This window comes from Hirundo rustica, chromosome 13, assembly GCF_015227805.2.
Source record: "Hirundo rustica isolate bHirRus1 chromosome 13, bHirRus1.pri.v3, whole genome shotgun sequence".
NCBI lineage: Eukaryota > Metazoa > Chordata > Aves > Passeriformes > Hirundinidae > Hirundo > Hirundo rustica.
In genome coordinates this window covers 17,667,471-17,692,058 of record NC_053462.1, presented here as the reverse complement: position 1 = coordinate 17,692,058, position 24,588 = coordinate 17,667,471, and the positions used below count along the sequence as shown (strand labels likewise).

Below are 24,588 nucleotides of genomic sequence, written 5' to 3'. Positions count from 1 at the left end.
CTGTTTCCGCCCCGCCCACGCCCCGCCCCAGGATCACGTGGGCGGGGCGGGGCAGCACCCGGAAGTGGCGGCCGGCGGGTGCCCCCGGCTGGGCGCGCGGGGCGGGAGGGGGAGGCGGGACAGCGGCGGCGGGTCCGCAGCTTTCGGTCCCGGTCCTGCTCCTGCTCTTCCTGGGCCTGCTCCTCGTCCCCGGGCCAGCTCCTCGTCCCCGGGCCCTGCCAGCTGGTGAGCGCCCCGCAGTGATGGGAAAGGCGGCGGTGGTCACTGTGGAGACGGGCCTGCCCCTGTTCTCAGCGCCCCGCACAGAGGAGGGAGCTCTGAGGGGCCGGGGTGGGCGCTGAGCCGAGCGGGGCGGTCTCTGCTCCATCGGGACAGCGTCAGCCCTGGAAAAGCTGCGTCGGGGGGGACGGGGGACTGTGCGGGGCGGGGGACTGGCTCTGGAGCGGGGTTGTTGCGACCCGTGAGGGAGGGAAGGGAGAGGGTCGGGACGCGGCCCCCCAGCGAGCCCAAAGCCCCCCCTTGGGGCTCCATTTACTGGGGTACTCTCAGGGGAAGGGGCTGCCTCAGCCTGTGCTACAGAGGGGAAAGCCTGAGCTGAGGGTGTGGGCTTTTGTCCCCTTCTCCCTGCAAAGCTGTGGAGCCAAATGTGGTTGAGGAGGGGGAAAGGAGCAGGGGCTGGGGGCGATGGGCACCGTGGGGCAGGGTTGGTGGGAGCAGCTCTGGGGGAAAGTGCAATGTGCTGCTGCCATATCCCAGCTACCCACAAATCTTCTTTCTCATTGTCTTTTTAAATCAATAATGAATGGAATGTGTCATTAGTGTAGTGAAATAACTCACAAGGAGATTATTACCAAGTGCTCTGAGCACATCCGTAGGTGATACTTCTTTCAGGGGAATTATTTTTAAGAGGTTAAAGTTCTTCGGGTTGTTTAGTTTTACTAAAAATGAAACTTGGGTGTTCAGAAGCTGATCATGATCATCAGGCTCTTTATGGTCTTTACTTTCAGTAGCTGCATCCCTGTTTTGGGTTTATGGTTCAGCTTCTCTGTGGCTGGAAAGCACATGTAGTTGTTGCTAATGTGAGTATTAGTATGTACAAATTTAATCCTGCATTTCTGTGCAAAGGAGAAAAAAAAATACATTTCAGTAATAGGACATTCTCTAATCCAAGCTTTCTCTTGCCTGGAAAGAAAGGCAGCCCTTAGGAGTGGTGGTCACAGATGCTCCTTTGGAAGAAAGCTGCTGGAAATCAGCCCAGGTGTTAGTGGCCAATGGCTCACTTCTGTGAATGGGAACACGTGAACTGGGGAGTTCAAAATTTGGGTTTCAGATGGACTCTAAGCTCGCTGTGGTACCAGACAAGGTACAGGCCCAGCACAAAGTCCACCTGCATGGTACCTTTTCCTTACCACCTGTAATGACACAGCTCTGTGCTCCCAGCCCCCAGCAGTTAAGGGTTCTGCAAGACTGAGGTGGCAGAAGTAGTGAGGTGATCACAGCAGGAAGAGGTTGCCAACCCTCTCTGGCAACCAGAGTGAGCAGCAGGAAAAATCTCCGTCTCTGGCGCCTCGGTGTCCGTGTGGGGCCCTGACTGTGACTTCTGCTTCTTGGCCCTGTAACAGTCCAAGGTAATGTGTGTTTTTAGGCATTTCCTGTAATTTGTCTGCCACAATTTTTGTCACACTATCGTTTGCTGAAGAGCTTTTAGAAAGCCATTGATGTGTGGTTATGAAAAGGAATTAGTCTGAGCTGCCATTTCCTCACTCCAATGACTTCTGTCCCCCGGTCCAGGAAAGCATCCTTGCACCTGCTCTGCTTTGCAGATTGTTGGAATAGATATTTTTTACCCTTGCTGTAGTTTTAGCCGCTGCCAGGCTTTGATAGAGAGCAGAACAGCTGGTGCAAGCACCAAAGGGAAACCACACAAATTTGAAACAGCAGCCACACAGCTGGACATCCCACCTTTGAACATGGGAGGTGTAGCACATGCTCTATGGAAAGTGTGTGTTTCTCATGCAATTTAGAAAGTACTTCCCCTTTTAAAATGCAAATTTTCTGCGCTTGGAAGACAGCAAATGAGGAAAAACGAGGAAATTGTAATGAACTGTTAATCCAGCTGTAACCCCATAAATTGGCTAAGCTGCCCACCGGCAGCTCTCCTGCAGGGACAAATGAATTGGAGTGACTCACAGAACACAATGAGGTCTTATTTTATGCAGAATTGGGAAACAAAACCTATTGATTTAGACTTAGCAACTGTTAAGTAACAAGAGCAAAAGTTTATTTGTTTCTCTATGCTCAGTGCTGTGTGTGAATGCATGAAAATAATCTCCCAAGGCAGCCGGCTTTCAGGATGAAGCTATTGAGTCTGCAAACTTCAGAAGTGTTTGATGCCATTTGTTGTATAAATGGAAGCTAATGGTCTTTTGCTGCTTAAAAAAAAAAAAAAACAAACCAAAAAAACCCCCAAACAGTTAAATCTTGAAGCTACCTCAGTGTTTATTACTAATTAATGGAGTATTATAAGATACTCATTATGTATGCTTGGACATCCTGGCTGGGAAGTGAATTAGTGGCATTCCTGTGTGGACCCAACTCAGAATCAATTTGTGCTGTATTAACTGGTGTGCTTCAAGGATTTCTTCATTGGTAACTCCTGATAAGAGCCTGCTTCTGTGTGGATAGAATTAAAATTTCAAGGATTTTCTGTAAATTAAGCCTCGGTTAGGTGATGTTCCTGATGTGCTTGGGGACTCGTTTAGGTCAGTTATACTCAGTCGGAAAAACGTGACCTGAATACTGAGTAGGTTCATGAAATAATGTCTGTGGTGTGAATTCCTGAGTGAATTGTATAAATATTTATTAGCTATAAACTTGGAGTGCCTTATCAATTTAAAAGAAACCAAGAACATGCTTTAGGTTTTAAAGCCACTTACAGCCTGCAACACAATTGACTTTCTCTGCAGCTTCACATGGAAATGCTGCTACAGAAGCATCATCATTTCATAATTAGGTTGGTGCAGTAAGGCAGTCAGGTGACTGCCTCTTGGGAGAATAATTGCATGGTTTGATGAAAACTGAGCAAAAGTGAACTTGGTGTGAGTCAGAGGTAGTGCCATCAACTGATAAGAGCAAACCACCCTGCACTGCTTTATTTACATAGCACAGCTTTCAAGAGCTGCCCACGGTGAAACTGTGGTATTGATTTCTCATTCTCTCTTTTTCAGGCTGACCCAAACTGAGTTTTTTCTAAACATCATGGGAGAGATTAAAGTCTCTCCTGACTATAACTGGTTCAGAAGCACAGTTCCTCTTAAAAAGGTATGTACATCTTGTGGGTGAAATATCTCCTCTCATTTTTTAGGGGGAGAGACTCAGTGTGGGTAATGCAGAGTGGTTGTGGCTGTGCTACTGAGCTCCTTTATCTCCTGAACTGTTGTCCCGCATGTCATGTGAGCGCATGAAAGAACACCCTTCATCTTCACGTGCTTCTTGGAGGTCACTTCTGCCTGTGGTGGGGAGCAGAGACTCACAGCTGCGAGCCATGGCAGCAGTACCTGCCCTCCTGGTGCCAGCCATGCCCGAGGAGGGGGCTCCAGGGCAGTGGTGTGTGCTGAGCATCACGTGTGTGGCCTCTCAGAGCTGCCTGGGTGCACTGGGCTGAGCTGCCAGAGCCACCTCCACTGTTCCTGCCTGTTGTCCTCAGGCCAAAGCAATGTCCAAAGGAACCTTCCCAGCAGTCAGGCTGCACGGAGGGTCCTGAGAGTGGGAATATCCTTAACCACAGGGGGAAAACGCAGGCAGTTTCTTCTGCTTAATCACACTTTCTCCTCTTGCTTGGATTTCCCTACTTCCTTTCACTGAGCTACAGGAGAATGTTTGAGGTGTGCAGGGCTCCAACTTCTGCTCTCTACGTGCCGAGTGGCAGAGGGCAATGCAGGGCAGTAACTCCTGACCCAGTAAAGCGCTGGTGTATCTTCTGCAGGTCAGGCTTGCTGGGGCTGTGGTTACAGAGTGACCTGCAGCAGTCCAGACTGCTGCCAGACACAGAGAGACAGCCCTGCCTTTGCACCCTGCTGCTGCTCCGAGCACAGGCGCTGCTGTGGCTGTACAGGCTGAGCAGCAGTGTTCTGTCTAGCCTGAGGTGTGCTATAGTTTGATTTTGGGCTGACTTCGGTGTGGTTCCCTTATCTGGATGACTGTGTGGGCTTGCAGAAGGACCTTTAGGGAAGGGCTGTAGGATTCTCATTAATTTTTGCCAGTGTGTCTTCTGTAGATAAGAAAGGTGCATTGCTGTTGACCCCACGTGCTCTGTTGTTGCCTTCACTGGTCACCAAAGCCAGGGGCCAGTATTTCAGCACAAAGATGTGTGGGTGCTCTGAGACTCTGCTTTGTGGGATGCAAGGTGGTAAATGGAAGGAGCTGGAGGTTGTAGTTCCAAGGGAATGTGGTCCTGGTGCAGCTCAGTGCCAGCAGCCACTGCCTGCAGCTGCTGCCAGTGCTCAGGGTTTCATAACTGGCGACGTGTGTAAGCTGAAGCTGATGGTGACCTGGTGACCTTCAGACTCAGGAATGCCTCACCCTCTTGAGTGCTTCTGCCTCCTCAAAAGGCAAATGATGCCACAGTGTGAATGTGCAGTATGAAGAAATTAACTAGTCCTGGTTATTGGAGAAAGAATTTTTAAAAAAGCCCAATTTGAAAATGTAATTAATCTCTGAAGCAGTCTTTGGGAATACATTTGCCTGCATTATCCCCCCCAAAGAAGTGCAAAGCATTTGCAGAACAGAGGAGGGAATGACCAGCCTTGGTAATTGCTGTCAGATCTAAGAAAGCAGAGCCAGAGCAGTTTGTTTGAGAATATGCTGAGATGTTTCTCCTGATAAGCACAGGAAATGCACAGCTCCATCCTCCTTCTTGCTCTGGTCACATATAGGAAGTGCAGCACAGAAAATAATACTTTTTAACTGAGTCTGCTGCTTTGCCTGTGTGCCTCTATTTGCATATACCGCTCGCTCTCTTATCTGAGTCCTTCCTAAAAGTTTTCATCAAGTGACACCCTGGTCCTGCTGAAGAGTTCTGCTCTTTGTTTCGAGGCACTGCAGATTTTACCTTATGTGTGGACTGTAGATGATCTTGATCGATCAACCAGAACAAGAAAACGGTTGATGACCTCCCAAGTCAGGAATTAACCACACTGTTGCCTACACAGCTCAGGAGCTGGGGTTAAACTGTCCAGCGTGTGGCTAGAAATCAACCAGAACAAGTGTTTAAATCATTGATTCACTTTCTGGGCTCAAGGAAAGAAGCATTATCTCTCACCCTCAGCTCTCTTGGCATGAGCTAACTTTGGTGTTGTTATTTCAAAGACTACAGTCTGCCTTTGGAAATACTCCTAAAGGTAAACTTGGTCGTAGCCACCCAGAATGGATCCAAATTGCTGATGGAATGACAGCTGAGAACAGCAAGGCCTGGAGCCCAAGGGTTGTGTGCAAGGAGTTGTGGTGGGGACTGGGAGGGCTTTTGTACAAGGTTTATGTTGAAATGGTTTCAGTGGTCTGGAAGCTCTGGTATGCAATCTGTCTTTTTTTATAGAGACTTTAGGAAACAACGTTATCATGTGATTCCTCACATGCTCCCAGAGCCTGAAACACTGGCTTTATTAGGAGCAGATTTGTTAGTCAAGCAGACCTGATTTGTGATACTTGTTCTTCTCTGATTGCTGTGAAGCTTAACTGTTGGGTCGGGAAAGCAAGTTGTGCTTGTATATTACTGTTCAAAAAGCTATAAAATCTCGATACAGAGATGCATTCTGGCTCCTTGACTCAGGCTTTCCCCAGAGGTTTGTGCTTGTTGATCTGGTGCAAACAAGATGCAGCTTCTGCTGGGTCGTGGAGTTGAAAGAACATCTGGAATATAGAAAGCAGTTTCTGATAAAAGGGGCCTTGTCAAAACAAGTCAGGCTTTGGTGCTGCTAGAAGACACAATTCTTAACACTTCTGAGGATACTAATTATGCTAGGACTTGTGGTACTGTATGAGGAGCTGCTCATTAAAGATAGCACCTCATGTGTGAGTCATCTCCCTCAGCCAGCCATGTGTCCTGGGGAGTCAAGATGCTCCTGGGATGCTGCCAGATGATGGAAGCATTTTTCCCTCCAGGTCAACCTTGCAGTGCTGCCCTGGGAGTTGTGTGTGTCTGTGTTTCTGGCAGGCAGCTGTAAGTGTTTCAGATCAATAATTTGTGGTGATAGCTGCTTAATTCCGCAGGCCTGTGTGGTTCCAGACCTGTTACATCCTCTGTCCGTGGATGCAAATATCAGTGGTTGTTTAAAAAGCTGTCCCTGGGGCAGTGCTGGCTCTTCCAGCCTCCAGCTGCTGCTCTTGGTACCCTGAACTGACCTCCTGGGTCTCTCCTGAGCATGGTGGCTCCTTTCCTGATGTGCTGTTCATTATTCAGCTTACATCACAATGCACAAATTATTCTGTTCTGATGGTGTGTGGCCACAATTCTGTTCCAGCTGTATCCACATTGTCATTTCTAATTAGAAAACAGCTTGAAAGCTACTGTGAAGAAGATTAAAAGAAGGTCTTGAATATTATAACAATTACTAGAAGTTGGAAATTTCTAGAAGCCATCCTGGAAGCTGACTGAAGAACCTCACTTGTCTTGTGTTTCTTCTCCCCTCCGTGCCTCTCTTTCCAGATAATAGTAGATGATGATGACAGTAAAGTCTGGTCACTGTATGATGCAGGACCAAGGAGCATTCGCTGCCCACTCATATTTCTCCCTCCTGTGAGTGGAACTGCAGATGTGTTTTTCCAGCAAATTCTGGCACTGACTGGATGGGGCTACAGAGTTATTGCTGTGAGTATTCTCAGTCCTGTGTAAGAGGTGATATGCTTGTGCTTGTTGCTCTAAGGTTGAATAATGAACTTCTTAGATTTGAATTAGGGGCTCCACTAAAAAAACTTTGTGCTAAGTTGTACTACAGAGTAGTACTCTGTGAACCCAGGCTGGAATCTGCTGTATGCCCACAGCAGCATTTACCCAAAACCTTGTGTGTGCACACTGTTGTCTTCCCAGCCCACTTTTCTCCTTTTGTGTCCCGGGCACAAGTACTTTCTGCCTCCAGCTGCATCTTTGTTAGCCCTGAGGCAAACACATGAGTTAGTTCAGGGTTTCCATGTTTTCCTTAGGGATGGTGGATAACGTGCTTCTTAGACTATATAATAGCTGCAAATGCTGTTTCATTCCTTAAATCCTACCAGCCTGCTCTTCTGGGGCTTCTCAGCTCCTGAGCTGAACTGAAGTACAGTTGATTTGTACAATATATTAAACACCTTCAGGAGTACCGCTGTCCTTTGCAGCAGTTAATGATTTCTGCATCTGTTACACGCTACAAAATCAGTGAAGAACCATCCCAGCCTCCCCTGCCACTGATCACAGAGTGAGGCAATGCTGCACTTTCCCCAGCAAACTCTGCTCTGTGGCACTTTGTGTGTTTTTGTGTAACTGAGGGGGAGGTGTTGGCACCCTCGGGCTCTGGGGACCTTGAAGAGGAACTTCATAACATGGGAGAGGCACAGGGCTGTCTTGAAACTGTGAGAACTTAATGTGAGAACTGGTACAACTCCGAAGCAGATTGATCTCAGTCAGTTTTTTCTAACTTTGTGTGATTTTAGTTGCAGTATCCAGTGTACTGGGATCACCTCGAGTTCTGTGATGGATTCAGGAAACTCTTAGACCACCTTCAGCTGGATAAAGTGAGTGCTCCCAGACAAAGGAGTGGACAAATTGTTGCGATAAAAACCCGAGGTTTGAAATAGTCTCATTTAAGAGCCAGTGCGAAAAATGGGATCCAAAAATACAGCCTATAAATAAAAGAGGCTGTGTTGCAATTTCACATTTGAAACTAGTTTATTTTTGAAGGTGAATGCCCTTGGAAATTGTCATACTTGGCCTAAATTCAACTGCTATTCCAGGCCTATTAAATTGTATGGGTTAACTTCATTTTTTTGTGAGATCCTGTGGAAGTTATCCTTCCTAACTCACATAGTACAGAACACCACAGTCAAGTCTCTTGGGCTGGAATAGCTATAGAGAACAAAGGAAAATGTTTGCGTTTTTTCTTAAGCTTCATGAACACAAAGAAATTGGCACTGTGACTCTGTGGGAAACATTTCCTTTTGTTAGTATTTATTACATTTTTATTGCACATAAAGCCAGGAGATGAATGGGACAGCGATTCTTTCAAAAATGGGTTATAAGGACAAGGTAAATTTGAATGACCTATTTTTGTAATGAAGCACTGTGCTCAGAGATCACATTTTGTCATCTGTTTGTTCTTGGTGGTATTTTTTGTTTGTTTTTTCTCTTGCATTAGGTTCACCTTTTTGGAGCTTCTCTGGGAGGCTTTCTGGCTCAAAAGTTTGCTGAATACACACACAAATCTCCCAGAGTCCAATCTCTGATCTTGTGTAATGCCTTTAGTGACACTTCTATTTTCAATCAGACATGGACAGCAAACAGGTAAAGAAGACAGACAAGCAAGCAGACTCATGGCATTAATTTTTTTTTGCAATGAAATGTCACATCAATTAGTTGGATATGTGTCTAACCTGATTCCAGTTTGGTGGAGGGAGGTGTGGGATGGAATACTTGTGGCTTTTAAAAGCACGCCACAAGGAGAATGGAAATATTAACAATTGAGAGTGTGGAATTAGACAAATTGTTCTGTGATCCTCTGTGGATTTGTGATCAGATTTAAGAACTCTGCCTAACTTTTGTTGTCTAACAAAACCATTTAGAGCAAGGAGAGTGTTGTTCACCGTGTTTAAAGTATACTTTTGCCATGTAACTAGAAGTTTTTTCAAGGATTTGATTTGAAGTTAAAACACAAAGTCTGTGCAAGGAAAGAAAGCATTTACAGTACAGCATCTTGATGGTGAGTCCTTGGTGCTTGAAGATATTGTTACATCTTATTTCTGTTTTAGCTTTTGGCTGATGCCTGCTTTTATGCTGAAAAAAATAGTCCTTGGGAATTTTGCATCTGGTCCTCTAGATCCTGAAATGGCCGACGGGATTGATTTCATGGTGGACAGGGTAGGTAGCTGTGTGCTCTGATGTGGTGTCACTCTGTAGTTACTGACTGGGAGGGCATAGATATCTCTGCTGCTTTCTTCATTCACTGACCCAGGAGGGAGGGATGGGATGTGGATCTTTAGCAGGTGTTCACTGTCACAGCCCCAGCAGTTTAACTGATTCACTGACCTGAGTTCTGTTCATTTGTGTCAATCAAGAAGAGTTAATGAACTGAGGTGGAAAAGGAGAAAATGTTGGGCTAGATGTGTAGGCCATGCTCTGGGGGCAGGAACATGGTTTAGGCATTTGCCTCATGCAGAGTAATAACCAAATTTGAATTACAACCTTCATCCCTTTAAAACTATCTTCTCTTTGGATCTACTGTTAATATTGCATTAACTTCCTGCAGTGAAATATGTTGTTAATCAGTGTTTGTGTCTACTGCAAGCTGGAGAGCCTGGGCCAGAGCGAGCTGGCCTCAAGACTCACCCTCAACTGCCAGAACTCCTATGTAGAACCTCACAAAATCCGAGACATCCCTGTAACCATTATGGACGTAAGTGAATCTCTATTTTTAAATTAAACACTATTTCCTCCCTTTGGCAGGTGGAGCCACGATATTGCAAGTCAGCAACTTAGCAAGCATTTGCAGCGTGCAGCTTCCTATTTAGGGAAGCCTTCTGCTGACTGGGCAACACTGACTTTTCTGTGCTAAGTTATGAATTAGATATTCTGTGCCATATGTTTCAGTATTACAGTACTGGCTTTCTAGCTGTCAATGCCCAGGTTTGCTTGTTTTCTGTTTCATTAACACCATTCCACAAAGAAGCTGAGGGTCTCATCTAGGAGCAGCACGCAGCCAATCTGATGTAACAACAAAATCTGAGGTTCAGAACTCACTGCTGGCTCTTGTTCCATAGGTGTTTGACCAAAGCGCGCTTTCAACGGAAGCTAAAGAAGAAATGTATAAACTTTACCCTAATGCCAGAAGAGCTCACCTCAAAACAGGAGGCAACTTCCCCTACCTCTGCAGGAGTGCTGAGGTCAACCTGTACATTCAAGTGAGTTCCTGAATTTAATCTATGAATGTGTTTAGCCACAACAGCAGAAGGAAACTCCTGTTGAGCTTGCTTTTGTTTCTTAACTTCCCTGTGTGCTGATACCAAAGGGCAGGGCTGGGAGCAGCTGTGTCCATGCTGGGCCAGCTTTGGGGGTTTTCTGTCTCTGAACTCTTGTACTCCAGAGCCATGGTTTCACCCTCACAGAAGTTGCTCAGAAGGAATGTTTCTATTTTACCAAAACACTGTGCTCCTACACCCGTTTCTGTGTTATTTCCTGTGTCCAACAGATCCATTTGCTGCAGTTCCACGGTACCCGGTACGCGGCCATTGACCCGTCCATGGTCAGTGCAGAAGAGCTGGAAGTCCAAAAGATCAGCCTTCACAGCAGCAACGAGCAAGAAGAGCAGTAGGCTTGGGAGTGCCAGTGAAACAGAGGCATTGGTTTGGTGGTCTTCCTGGGTACAATCAACTGTTCCCACTCTGCCTTTTCCCTTGTGTTAGCCGATTATCACTGTGTGATTCCAACAGGATCAACAGTCGGTGAGCTACCCGTGGACAGCAACCTCCAGCAGCGTAATGGGATAGATCTGCTTAATTTTTAGTCTTTGGATTCAAGGAAGCATCTTTGAAGACTACACTTTTAAAAATAAAAGACATTTTTTCTACCAAAGTCTTCACTATATCATGTTCTTAAGCAGAACGGTATTTCCTTTTATATTTTTCACTCAGCTGTATATATTACCACATGCAGATTGTGTACTTATAAGCTGACATATATTTTTGTTGAATATTTGATTTAAAAGATGTTTAAGTGTCAATGTTGCCGTCACTTATTTGCTTCGTACATTGTTGTTGTAAGTTAGTTTGTTTCTATTTGAAATAAAGCATTTGAATTTTTAACTTTCTTGCTGCTTAAAAATGGTTTTCAATAAAACTTCACTTTCAGCAAGTGTCTCTTGTTTTGACTCTAAGAAAACAGCAGCTGAGCTCACTGCAGTCCTGGTTTGCCTCTACAAACACCTCTGGAAATGAAGATAACCAGCACCACCACCTTGAATTCCTCTCGAGCTTTAACTACAAGGTTGTACTGGTTTAGGTCTAAGGAAGTATGCTGTAGTGTTTTTTTAATAAGGATGACAAGATATAACTTGCAATTTTAAAGGGTAAAATCTAGATTTATTGAATTACAGACATTATTTTCCCCTTGGGATGCTGTAAAAAATAAATATGAAGGATTACATGACAAATGCAAAGATGTTTTGAAAAGGTTAGTCACCTAATGATTTATAAACAGTACATGTTAATGTACATTTATAAACAGCATATGTTAATATTCTTCTCCAGCTTTTTGTGAAGAGTCAAAGCATTCAAGATCCCAACCCCTCAGGTTCCAAAAAGACCAAAGAGTAGCTTTGATTTTGCTGAAGTTCTCTTATGGTGGGAATGTATGGACATGCCCAAGATGTGAGATACCTCCCACAAATAAGGTAAGTAAAGAACATTCTTGAAAACAAAGCCTTTGCCCTCATTAAATTAAGAGCTTGACAATTGGAAATTTATATATAAAAATGTGCTGTAGACAAGTTACAGTAAAACTGTAATATTTCCTGCTGCAGTATGACGAGTAAGGCTCACTCACCAAACTCATGACAGTACCCAGACCTTTTGAAATTGCTGATAAAAATCTCCCTTCTGTGTAGAGGCCTTTTTGACCATGAGCATTTGTTTTACCCTTGTCATTTCCTGGCCAGAGGGCTGCAGCAGTGCCGGTAGTTTGTGACAAGAAGCCCTTAGGTTGCATCTGCCTTCTCTCAGCAGCAGAGAAGTGTTTTTCCTGTAGATCTGAGAGCAGCTGAGGATGCTCCTGGTGTTACATTGCTGTGCATTTTCGTGGAGAGGTGGAGTCTGCGTTTGCTTTGTTCCGGATACTTTCTGTAAGAGAAAATGATCTGCTGCACAGAAAAACAAAGCTATGGCAGGATCTGCTCATTTATCTAACTTAAGAAAAAGAGATTACATGTAATGGAAGCAAGGGGGCAGAGCAGGTGCTTTCAGCTCATGGGAGTTGGCTTCACTGAAGCTTTCCTCTGGTTGTGTTGTCTAAGCACAGAATTTGGGTAAATGAATTCAAATAATGCTCAGTGTGCATTATTTGAAGAAAGACAGAAGTATTACCTGCTAAATCTCTTCTCCCAATCCCCAACAGGCCTTCATACAGTCCCTTGATTGGATTTTCTCCTGCAGTGATCACACCATGGAGCCAGATCAGCAGCATTCTGTGGCCGTGTTCCCTGTAGCTCTTAGTGCCTGGCAGGATCAAACCACAGATGAAATCCCTCACTCAGAGTGCATGGCCATGATCAGAGCAGATTTCTGCCCTGGTGGGTTTGCACACCCCTCCCTCCCTTCTGGATTTTACTAGGAGGCTGTAAAGCATGGCTTTAATTCCTGGTTGTGATGTGATTGCTGGATTTGTATGGAACTTAATGGAGTGGCTATGGCTGAGCTTGGGTTTGTTGCACAGCCTTCCATGGCAATACAGATTCTGCCTTCGAGCACAGCTTGGCCCTTTGCTCACATCATCCAAACTAGAGTCTTTGCTACAGCCAAACTAGCAATGATCAGTTTCTGACCCTCAGACCCCACTTCTGCTAATGTGTTTCTTGAATTCTAAAGAATTCACTTCACTGCCTTCTTGCTACTCAAAAGGAAAAAGTAAAACCAGCAAGTTTCTTCTCTTCTATAGAACAAGAATTGTAGCAAGAACTCTGGGGCCTGCCAAATGTCTCATAAGGAGTGAGCAAAGAGTCACAAATTCCCCTGCTTGTGTGCTTTATTCCTAGACAAATTACAGCGTGTAGGTAATTCCACATTCAGTAAAACCAGAATTTTTAACCTAATCTTTCAATTGCTTCAAATAAACCAACGGGTTTTCTTAATGCTTTGCTCTTACTGCAGCTTTATCTCCTAGAAGCAAAGTCCAAGGAAAGAGAGGAAAATACCTGGGAAGCTTTTCTATACCTGTCCATTGTTGCTCAATGGCCCTAATATGGTCATCCGTGAATTTCCAGTAATGTGCCAGCTTCTTCCATTCCCCAGGTTTGAGGTACTTAGTGGCTAATCTCCACATGACTGAGCGAATGTGCTGTGTTTCCAGCCTGTGATCCTGCTTAAAGGTCAAATGCTTTGCCACCCACGAGCCAGAGTCGCTGTTCAGGTTGTCCTGCAAAGCCAGAACAGGGGGGTCAGTCGGGTGCTGCAGCAGTGCCTGTGCTTCTGCAGCCTCCCACATCCTCAGCTCTGTGGTCCCTGCGAATTCCTTCTGGCACAGCTCATTTTTTCCCTCTCTTTATTCTCATTGCACTCTGCTCATCAGGGTTAAAACGCCGTTAATGGCCACTTCGATGAGAAGGCCATGCAGATCACGATTTGCATTTCTGCAACGCCTCTTATCTGGGGTTTGGGGCAGAATCATTTAATTAAATCTCTTGCTTCCCTGCAACATCAGCCCCTGCTCGAAGTGCTTAGGCAGGCTGCAGAGGCTGCATGACATTCCCTAGGGCTGCCTGGGAAGCCAATCCAAGGGCGTGATATACTAAGCATGACTCCCAAAGCTGCACCTGAGCCACAGGCACTTGCCCTCCTCCCCTTCCTTTTCTTCCCCCTCTAGAGCACTGCTATGGGAAGACAACCAAAATCTTAAGAACATGCAAGGGATGTGACATTGGGCTGTACTTTGAGTTCACTCTGCTCTGCTTGGTTTGGGCACTTCAGGCTTGGGGTAGAGAGGGTTTCAGAGGGGAGATTGGGGCTGAGAGGCTGCACTGAGGGAGAAGTTGTATGACTCCAACAAGAGCTGTCTCCTCCTACTGCTGAAAAACTCTCAAAGTCCCATTTTGGTGACCTTAGGCCAAGCATTTTCCCGCTCAGTCCTTCAGTTTCTCCTTCTGGGAAAAGGAACTAATTCTATCCCTTTGGGAGCAGCTATTAAATAACTTTTGGAAACCCCTATTCCCATCAGTGCTTCCTGGGATTTCTAACAACAGAGGCCTGTTTAAATAAGGAAAGCCTTAAGTAGATGCTGTTGGCATGGTGAGAATGTCTGTTTTTCTTAAGGGGATGAAAATAGAGGTCAGGCTGTCACGGGATGTCCTGTATTTCTTTTTCTTTGACACTGGTATGTGGAGTCTCAATGGAGAGGAGAAAGCACAGGGGCTGCTGCATAAGGTGCTCACCTTCTCCCATTTGTAAAATCGATCTGCTTTGATAATCATGTCCACCAAGATGATGTGATTGCCTCGGGCAGCAACATCCAGAGATGTTTTCCCTTGCTGAAATTAGAAAGGGAAAAGAAGCTGGAAAAGGCTTTGCACCTTAGGAGGTACAATCTCCATGGCCACCCAGCATCAGGCACATGGACTATTGGGTAATGCACCCAGCCAGGCCCTGTTCTCCACCTGTGAACACTTCAGATGTTGTCAAGCTCCTGCATTCAGGGCATGGGGAGTGGTTTTCCAGGCTCTGCAGCATCTCCTCTGTTGCTACAAAGGATCTGCCTGTTTTGCAGGAGCCACTGGAAAAGCTTCTGGCAACTCACCAACACGAGAGCAACCATGAGAGGAGCAGCTCAGCTCTGCAGTTCAAGGCATTTTACAGCCTTTTGCACAGCAGGTTTGCTGACACATGAAACCAAAGTGATTTATACAACCTCATTAACTTTATAGGCTCCAGATACACATGATTAGAAATGGTCTCCTAGGAGAAGCACAGGCTGATGGGACTATGAAAATGTGACTATGTTCCTTTCACTAATATGATTTTGGATTGGGCATGGGGAGATTTGTATTTCTATCTAAAATCAGAAGGCAGAAATGAACGAGATTTGAAAGTTGCGTGAAGGAAAGTGAGCCAGCCCAGGTACCAGGCATAACAGGAAGAACAGTTCTAGCCTCAGATGTGAGCAGAAACCAAATTTCATACAGAAAAGTATGAATGTGTCCCCTGTGCTGAGTGTCACTACAGTTCCACAGAGTGGTGAAAGGTGACATTCACCACAATTGAAGGCCAGTTCAGCCAAGTGACTTCAGGTCTGCACTTGCTCTAACTCATGGTGAATGGCCAACACTATTTAATCCCTGCCCAAGGCCCTCCAGCATTTTCTGGGCACATACTACATTTTCAGGCCTCTTGAAATTCATTCTGTTGATTTCATTAAATGGCAAAAGCCCCAGAACCGTGCCAGATCTACACCAAACAGATCCTTTCAAGCTATCAGAACATGTGTGCTATAATTTTTCAGGTATATTACCTATCATTATTTGAGGAAATCTTTGTTATTACTATTCATGATGGTACAAGTAGAAGGAACTAGAACAACTTTGAGAAGGAAAGCATTGTTCATTGTGTTATCTATTTTCTACCTGTCTGAGAACCAGTCTCTTCTTCCCTGGAAAACACATAAAAATAACCTACTTAGCCATGTTTTAAGGGCTTATCCCTGGAAAAAACCAAATTTTAGTATTACTAGCCTTCCTTGAAAATTACGAAAAACATTAGCAAAGACTATCTACGTATAATATTCCATATTCCCACAAAACCTGTTTCACCCATAAAGAGCTTTACCTTGTCTGCTAGCTTCAGATTAACTCCTGCAATGAGAATCATCTCAGCAATGTCCTGCCTGCCGTGCTCTGCAGCAATGTGGAGTGAGGTCTGCTGCCTCTGCAGAAGAAGGAAGAGAGGACTACGCTTCAGAGAATGACAAGAGTGAGGCTGGAAGGACAGAACACTGCCAAGAGAAGCCTTGAGACTGTTTAATGGAAAACGGTAAAATAACACAAAATGTGTCAATTTTACAGTATCATCAGGAGAGAATGTTGCTACAAGTATGAAGATTAACAGAAACAAGCTACACAAAGCCCCTTCTTCAGAAAATTACAATTTGGTGAGACAACCAACTACCTCCAGGCTTGCCTCCTATTCTCAGCCCTCCAAACATCTTGCAGAGTATCTTCCATCTTGAAATTTCTCCTACCTGCTTCCAGCAAGGAGGAGAGAGTCTGACTATGCAGTGTTGCAGGGGACACAGCACAGCACTCATGTTGAATACTATCAAGCGATTACCTCACTGCAACACTTAGAATAATTTCACAGGTTTCACATTTCCTAAGCTGCGCTTCCAGGTCCTCCACATTTTAAAGCACTCCTCTTTAATCCTGTCCCCAAGGTGATAAAATCTCCCATGAAACTGGTTCACATTTCAAACACAAAGAACAGGAGCTGCAGTCTTACATTATCTGGAATGTCAAGGTCACACTCTGCACTGATGAAGAGTTTCACCATGGCTGGGAAGTTCCGCAGGACTGCGATGTGCATCGCTGATGCATTTTGCTGTGGAGAGAAGATCCTGCACTTAGGGAGAGCTTAGCTCATAGCACTGAAAGGACCATGCTGTGCCCAGAATGTACTATTCTATCACAGCTGCCAGTCTACACTGGGGTCTGATGGGGACAATGCAGCACTGGTCCTTCCAGAGTCGATTTGTGCTCTTAAACAGCTCCACAAACAAGGTTTTACCATGTTAGTGCTGAGAGCATTGAGAGGGACTCACGTGATTGAGAGCGTCCGTGTGGATTCCTGCATCCATGAGGATCCTGGCTATCTCCTCATAGCCATGCAGGGCTGCATAATGAAGGCAGTTCATCTTTTTCTGAGAGGCAAGTCAGAAGAGAGGAGTGCTACTCTGGGATTCTTCTCAGAGGCTGCAGGTGTTACAGACTACCCACAAAGAGCTCCCTGCTCCTTCCTGCAAGAGTCCTATGGCCCAGCACTGACAAATTCACGGAGATTGACTCCAGCCAAACCAGTCCCAGGGGGCTTCACCTGCCTCTGTACAAAACCCGCTTACCTTCCTCTAAACTCCCTCTGCTATTTCTGAATGCAGGGCTCCACACGACCTCTCTCTATTATGAGTGACCTGGGAAGCCACAGGTCTGGGCATAAACCCACCAGGTGGGGATCGGGAATGGAATCACCTCCATGGAGCTAACCTGAGTTTGGGCATTGACATCAGCTCCTGCTTCCACGAGCAGCTTCACACAGTGGCTGTGTCCCCCCTCAGCAGCCAGGTGCAGAGCCGTGAGCCCTTCCTGCACAAGGCAAGAAAGGACACAAGCAGCATTTCTGTAGACAAGGCTGAGACAGAGCAGCAGAGCGAGACAGACTCTACCCCATCTTCTGAATTCACAGCATGTTACAGTACCAGTTCTGAGGGCCAGGGATCTCCAGTTGATTGTTACAAAAATAGAGGACGCAATTATCTGCCCTGGACATACCAGAGTACTGCTCTGTCCTGAATGTCACTGGCTGTAGGCCACAAGACAGACATTGTGTTCACCATCTAATTCCTCCCCTCCAGCCCATCAATAAACCAAAAGGGATTTCACGCACACAGTGAAGACAAACCATTTTCCTGGAATAGCCCAGAAACCCGTGACCCTCTATCACTGGTTTTCCTTTCTGAGGGTTACAGCTCATTTCATTACAAGAAAACAGAAGCAAGCAAGCAGAATTCCTAAGTGATTTAATGTGGTTTAATCATTGCTCTTCGCACAAAGGGCAGCTCATATGGGGGTAGACAAATGCTGCCAGTTACCACAGAAGGTGGCTCCCCCTTTCCTTCAGATCTTAATCACAATCAAATACACTTTTCAAAGACAGTAACCAAATAAGACTAGAAAAAAAAAATGCTGATAAACTTAATTGGGAGTGTGCCCTGGAATAAATAACAGTGATACTAAGCCAATATTTGCTATCTAAGTCATTAACTGTGTTCCAGCCACATAATTTTCCAGAGTGGATCTGTCAAAAGAGTGATCTCAAACACAAGGTCCATATGTTCAGTGACTAAGTCAATAATTTAAAGCACGACACAGTTTAGTTTAAAACACACTCAATAACCATTCAGGCTTTTGAATGTACAAGGGTCAGGGAGAGAAAGGGAGATTAAATGGAGTGATAAGGTAGGTGAGCAGATACAGCAGGAAGAGAAGGCAACACTTTAAAGCTGGAAATTGGTCCAAGACGGATGTCGCCTTTCACTGATAGCTGCCAGCGTGACCTGCCTTTACCCACATAGGCTTTAGATAAAATCAGCTATTTTCTAGATCTCTCCTGTCAATACTGGCTTTTCAGCCTGAAGACTGTGGCAGGAGGGTATTTCTAGGGAGGAAAAGGGCAAAACTGATGTGGTTTTGATTTAATTTAAGTGTACTTACTGAGTTTTTTTCATCAAGGTCCACTCCAACATCTATAATCTTCTCCAGCACAGAGAGGTGTCCATTTTTAGCAGCCAAATGCAATGCTGTGTTTTCTTCCTGAAAGCAAACATTACTTTATAAACATATGTCTCACAGGACTGAGTGTTCATATACCACAAACTTGCACAGAGTATATCCAGTGTGGTTGAAAAGGAGGTTGTAACCAGTAGCACAAATATGAAGCAATCTTCCTACAGTTGCAGCAGCGAGGGAAGAACCCCTCCTACCTTAAACTGGAGCATGGTCCACCAGGCTTACTGTGTATCCCACCTGAAAAGCCTTTGAGAGAAAGCATGAACTAAGCAAGAAAATGGCTTGAAGTGCATAGGGAAGAAAAGCCCTGAAATACCACAGGCATAGTAACAGCTGTGGACAACTCTCCTGCCTGAGCCTCATTTGGTATCCTGCTCCCTGTTTTTCACATCCCCCAGTCCTTGGACTTCACCTCCCTTGCATGTGGTTTTGTGCCCGTACCTTGTCTTTGGCACTGTGGGAACAACCCAGTCGAATGAGGAACTCCACCACCTCCAGCTGCCCGTACTCTGCGGCCAGGTGAAACGCTGTCCTGTCCATCTGCAAAAGGAATCAGAGAAACACCATCCAAAAGGCTCAGAAAGCACAAGATCAGATCATCTACTGTAAAAAGCTTGACCAGAGCCAGAATCCCCATGATCCTTAAGCTCACTCTGCAGGAAGATTTCTGGGAGTAGTGTCTGACTCTGATTCTCTTCCCAAGACCAAGGGCAACATTCCTGCTAAACTCAGCAGAGCAAGATCAGACTTCATGAAGCAAAGCTGTGAAGAGCCTTCCTACCTTGTCTGTCTCATCCACACACACATCCTCCAAGTCCTCCGTGATGAACTCCATGATCTGGATGTGTCCCCTCTGAGCTGCACAGTGAAGCAGGTTCCTACCATTCTGGAGAGGAGACAAAGGACTGCTCACCCAACAAGTCCAAGACTGTGGGACAGTCAGTCTCTTTTGACAATCTGTCAAAATCTAGCAAAGCCCCATTTCATCACTCCCTGCACCTCTAGGGCTTAACTTCCTTGTGCTGCAGACAGCAATTTATGACTGAAATATTAATACCCCTTTTCCCAGACAAGGTCTGGCTTAGAATACAAGTACTGCTGATTCACTAAACCCATTTCCAATTTCTGTAACACCTTCCACATCAGCACTGCACAAACATGAGCTGAGGAAGCTGTGTGCATCTCTAGAACTCCAATTATTACACCTGCTTCAGGGATAAGTCAGAGTGCAGATGACAGTCCTCACAGCAGATGCTGTCACACACGACTGAACTCACAGGTAAAGCTCTCTCTGTCCCCCAGCACTGTCTAGAGCCAAGAGATGGATCCACACTTAGAGACCCTCACCCTATTGACACGGTTAATCTTGGCCCCAGCATTGACAAGGATCTGCAGGACACGGAGGTGGCCAAACCAGGCAGACAGGAGAAGGGCATTCATTCCAAACTGGGCAAAAAAAGAAGAAAGATACTTACAGTTAAACTGCAGCCACCACCAGCTCCACTCTGGAGGGAAGCGATCCTCTTAGCTTAATGAAGTTTTCCAAATCTATTTGTTTCTCACTGGTATAGTTTTTAGTTGCAATTTCTCCAGTTATTATTATTATTCCTGTCACAGATATTCACAGCAATTGAGCAGAGACCTGCTTCTTTGCAGCTACTACCTATTTAATGGTGAGTATTAACCGGGCTGTATGGGGGAGAGAAAACTTGTTGGCTGCCACTGTCGTCCCACAAGCACCATCAGCACAATCAGAAGAAGCCAAGCATCCCCGCGGAAAACTTCACAGATTCTACCAGCCTGTTCCAAGTCACTGTGCATGCAAGGAAAAGGCCAAAATACAGAGCACAGACACGTGCCAACAAGGCTTGCTCCAGCCCCTTGCTCAGCAGGTGCAGCGTGCCACCTGAGCCACCCACCCCGGGCTAAGGTGCAGTCTGTGACTGCTGGCCCAGCACCCAGGCCCCAGCGCTGCCCCAGCACCGAACACATCTGCAGCACATGCAAGGGAGAGCCGCCTGTGTACACTGTCCTCATCTTCCACAGGGACATCGTGATCCAGGAGCAGCCGCACAGCATCCACGCTCCCTGCTCCTGCAGCCCAGTGCAGGGCACTCCGGTCCATCTGGAAGGGAAGGACAGAGGCAGGGAAGGCTGATGCATGCAGAGTGTGCGTGTCCACCAGCCTTCCTGAAGGCAAAAATATCCTTGGCCATCTGTGGAGCCAGGATTTCTTGCACTGTGCAGAGTTTTCTTTGGACACAGCTCTCTGTCTCTGCTCTCCTGTCCGGCAGACAGGTGTTAGTCACCTTCTACCCAGGAACTGCAGTTCTGGACAACATTGAGAGCACAGAGTGAAGAACATTGCTGACCATAAATGGACACATCAAAACACTAAGGATGGGTGCAATCCTGTATTTCCATGAGCCCACTAGTCAACAAGGAAAGACCTGCACCAGAAACAGAGTTTGTCCCACAGTCTTACTGTACAGAGACTGCAAAATCAAAGCCTTTTTATACCAATCATGTCTATCTGGCACTTGCAGCTTTCCAGTGTGGCCAGGATGATAGCGCTGGAGGTCTAAGTGTGTTGTGAAAACTGGTTGGTTGCCACAGGCCCCATTTGCCACTGGCTGTTGTATTTTAAAGCTTTGACAAATGAAGCAGTTAATGAGAACAGTAGTGTTAAGGAGCCGCAGTTCTGAAACATGCCCTCAGCACTTCCTGCAGCTTGGAGGTGGAAAAACCCAGGACTTACATTATTTTTGGCTTTGATGTCAACTCCTCTCCTGATGAGTTCCTCCATCCTGGCCATATCATTTCGCTTCGCTGCATCATGAAACTCCTTCTCTGACTGAAGCACTGCAACAGAGCAGAAGAGTGAGCATTAAAACATCACTGGCAAGAAGCACGGAGCAGCATGCCCCAACAAACCTCCCCTTCATCTCACCGGCCCCCGTGGCTTCAGGGAAGGATGACTGCAGAAAGATTCTTCCAGCAAGAATCCCAGCCCTACAGATGTTGGTATGTTTGCTGGATTTTTACTCTACCACCGTCTCTCCTTCCCTGACTACCCCTGTGCCACATCAGTGCTCTTCCAGCTCTACCGGCTTCTCTTCTCATTCAGTGTCTTTCTCTTCATGGATTTGCTCCAGCTGCAAAACCTTCTGATCCATGAGGTCCATATCCCCTGGGCACCCGCAGTGTGGAGGCTCTGAGATGACACAGACCCTCTCCTCCATCCTTCCTCTTACATCCCACTGCTCTACAAGGAGGCCTTTACACATGGTCACCCTCCAGGCAACCTGAACCAGCCAAGCAGCACAAAACTGCCAGCCTGGCCTGTGATTAGTGTTCCATCTCTTAATAAACCGTGGCAGTTCTGCACATAACTTACCATGACTGGCAGTATTTGTCCTGCACAGTTAGGCACAATTTAAGAATATTTACTCTCCATGCTGGGCCTTGCCCCAGCAATCTTCTCCTTGATTGAATAAACCTTCCTGCCAAGAAACAAGAGCAAGGCTGTGACTGCCACAGCCCAACGGGGAGGCTCTGAAGGTTTTTGGCAAGGCTGGTGTCAGCATTTGTTGGACTCAGTCTCTGTCCTAGTGCTTTTGGGGAATTCTTTAAAGAAGTGCTTGAGTCAGAGCCTTGGCCTGGCACATCCCACTGGAGAGCTGGCCCAGAGGCTCTGCTCTCTTCTACACTTCTGCAGAGCCCAGGCTGCAGTTTGAGGGGCTAAATGCAACTTCAGTTAGTTCCAACATATCAACTGCACACTAACCATGTGCCATAAAAAAGGCATCAAAACATGTTACTGTTCCCATTCCACCACACTGAGGGAGACAAACAGGAGATCTGCTGCCTAAACAGAATTATTAATCTCTGTGGAGGGCACAGAAGAAAGGCATCCCTACTGTGGACTTTTGGAGAAACAGAGGTATAATCTCATCCTCCAGTTTCCATTCCCCTTGCCTTCAAACAAAAAAACTTTAGCTGAAGAAAAACACAACACAAATTTTAGTGCTAGACAGAATCATTCAATAGTATGTTTATCCACTTAACACCAGACATGGTCATCTGAGAGTGTGCATTCAAGAGTGCTGGACCCGCTTTGACAATGAAGGGGGTAGGTTTTGGACACTGATTTCTGCAATAAACAGGAATTCCTATACTGTATATTAAGACTCTTTTATCACCTTGTCAGCTGTGTTAACAGGATTGCATTTCACTATGCATGGACCCTTCATTTGAGAGGAAATATCGAGAACTTGTGAAAAACAATTTGAGTTTTTGTTAATAATTAACGCCAATGGCTACACACATACCACCTCGTTGTACGTGCTTATCTCCCTTCAGTGGAGTAAATCCTATGTTTCAATTAAGAAAATGCTGCTGATCCTACTCTCCAGGTGACAGAAATGTGTTCTTACATTTTGTGGTCACACAAAGCATCATTTTCAAGAGATGCCAAACCATCTTAGTTACTCTTTGCACTAGCTGTGAAGATGCAGTAAAAAAATCTGGCATCACTAAGGTTGTAGAAGCCGCAATTTATTTATTTTCAGCAACACACGAGTAACAGTTTGATGGTCTGAGTTTCCTATTTAAGATCCACAGTAGTTCTGTAAGTGTAAATGCACTCCCCATCATGGCATGCACCTGTCCAACAGCAACATTTCAGCGGATATTTAGCAGTTTTCCTTCTCTTTCAAGCTCAGATTCCAGGGTGCTTCAGAGCTTACTGAATAGGAATTCAGTTATCACAGTGTGGAAAACATTTTAAATTATTTACCCTCAGTGCAATGCACCAACTCACAGGCAGTTTATTATGCAAGAGATGTAGAAAAGCAACAAAGAAGGTGAAAGGCATGCAAAGAAACGTGCCAAACCCATCCACTGGGCCCTAGCTGGGGCTGCAGGACACAAAGACAACATGGGATGGGGACCGAAGGGACCAAGGATGCCAAAACCCCCAAGTGAGGGGTACCAGACTTATGTGCAGCATCTCAGCGGTGCAGGATGCTCTGGGGCAACAACAGTCTTGATTCACGGGCAGGTTTATCCACCTCCTTTGTTTCCGAGCCGATTTCCAGCTGTCCGGTTATTTTTCATCCCGGCTCTGCCCCTCAGCCCCGCCGGCTCCCGCACGCCCTCGCCACACGAATCGCCCCTCAGGGCGCTGCGCCCCCCGCCCCGCTGGGGCAGCCCCCGCCTCAGCCCCACTCACGGCTGTCGCCTTCCGACGCCAAATCGTCCCCCATGTCGCGACACGGCGACCAGCCACCGCCGCCTCAGGGCGGGCTGAGGCGCGTCCTCGCCGCCTCAGGGCGGGCTGAGAGGCATGTCCCCGCCTCCTCGCAGGCCACCTCGCCGCCGCCGAGCTGCTCTTTCGTTGCTCTTTAAAGTAAAATAGCATAAAGCAAGCCCGTTTCTCGGCAAACACGGCGTTTTCGGGCCGTTTGGGGAGGACTTGAGCGGGGACATCCGTCTGCCGCCATTTCGGCCAGGTGCTGCCCTTCACCTCAGCGCGACTCTGCTGAGTGCTGCTGCTTCGAGGTGGTGGGCGGTTTAATTTAAAATTTTTAAAATTCTGTTTCCAGAGCAATTTGGGAGGAGAGGGATTTCTAAACTGTAGGAATTACGGGGGGTTGTTCGTTTTCCCTTGACAGCCGGGCTCAGGGGTTGATATTTCCCGGGAATGAGATGCTCTTGTTACCACACGTCCCTCAGCAGGTGCAGGATGGGGCAAAAAGGCTTTTCACTCAGAGTTTTAGTGAATTCTCCTGTTTCAGCGTCTGGGCTGGTTTTATCTTTTATTTTGTTCTCCATTTTGATAGTATGATAAGGAAGAAACCAGGGTGAGCTGAGGTGGGGGGGATAATCAGATCTATTTCTGTGGGTCCCCCACAGTACTCCTCCCCTGTAATATTGCTTCCATCTCTGGGGGTCCCCAACATAAGAAGGACATGGGGCAGCTGGAGTGAGGTGAGTCCAAAGGAGGCCACAGAAATTCTCAAATGGTTGGAGCACCTCTGCTCCGGAGCCAGGCTGGGAGAGCTGGGGATGTTCAGCCTGGAGAAGAGACAAC

At 46.2% G+C, this 24,588-nt stretch overlaps 2 protein-coding genes across 5 annotated transcripts; one reads left to right on the top strand and one right to left on the bottom strand.

Moving 5' to 3' along the window:
* Nucleotides 1–64: 64 nt before the first annotated feature.
* Nucleotides 65–11,088, top strand: SPG21 (SPG21 abhydrolase domain containing, maspardin). 3 transcript variants are annotated; one of them, XM_040077597.1, is made up of 10 exons: nt 86–225; nt 1,441–1,628; nt 3,228–3,321; nt 6,704–6,865; nt 7,684–7,764; nt 8,385–8,530; nt 8,995–9,103; nt 9,531–9,638; nt 10,003–10,143; nt 10,431–11,088. In XM_040077597.1, the coding sequence occupies exons 3-10, from the start codon at nt 3,259–3,261 to the stop codon at nt 10,551–10,553; spliced, it is 933 nt and encodes a 310-aa protein (XP_039933531.1). In that variant the 5' UTR covers nt 86–225; nt 1,441–1,628; nt 3,228–3,258; the 3' UTR covers nt 10,554–11,088. The 3 variants fall into 3 exon arrangements, with proteins under 3 accessions (XP_039933533.1, XP_039933531.1, XP_039933532.1); XM_040077598.2 differs by lacking the exon at nt 86–225 and adding an exon at nt 1,233–1,363; XM_040077599.2 differs by lacking the exon at nt 1,441–1,628 and having other exon boundaries at nt 65–225.
* Nucleotides 11,089–11,297: 209 nt separating this feature from the next.
* ANKDD1A (ankyrin repeat and death domain containing 1A) lies at nt 11,298–23,841 on the bottom strand. Of its 2 annotated transcripts, XR_005702967.2 has the most exons (16): nt 23,728–23,841; nt 21,253–21,356; nt 20,521–20,619; nt 19,842–19,940; nt 19,276–19,380; nt 18,936–19,034; nt 18,420–18,518; nt 17,193–17,291; nt 16,754–16,852; nt 16,435–16,533; nt 15,766–15,864; nt 14,379–14,474; nt 13,165–13,366; nt 12,319–12,450; nt 12,161–12,243; nt 11,298–12,075 (listed from the first exon to the last, which is right to left on the bottom strand). XR_005702967.2 is itself a non-coding variant. In XM_040077246.2 (15 exons), exons 1-15 carry the CDS (start codon nt 23,759–23,761, stop codon nt 12,014–12,016), a joined length of 1,527 nt encoding a protein of 508 aa, XP_039933180.1. In that variant the 5' UTR covers nt 23,762–23,841; the 3' UTR covers nt 11,298–12,013. The 2 variants fall into 2 exon arrangements, 1 of the variants encoding a protein (XP_039933180.1); XM_040077246.2 differs by lacking the exon at nt 12,161–12,243.
* Between the last annotated feature and the right edge of the window lie 747 nt (nt 23,842–24,588).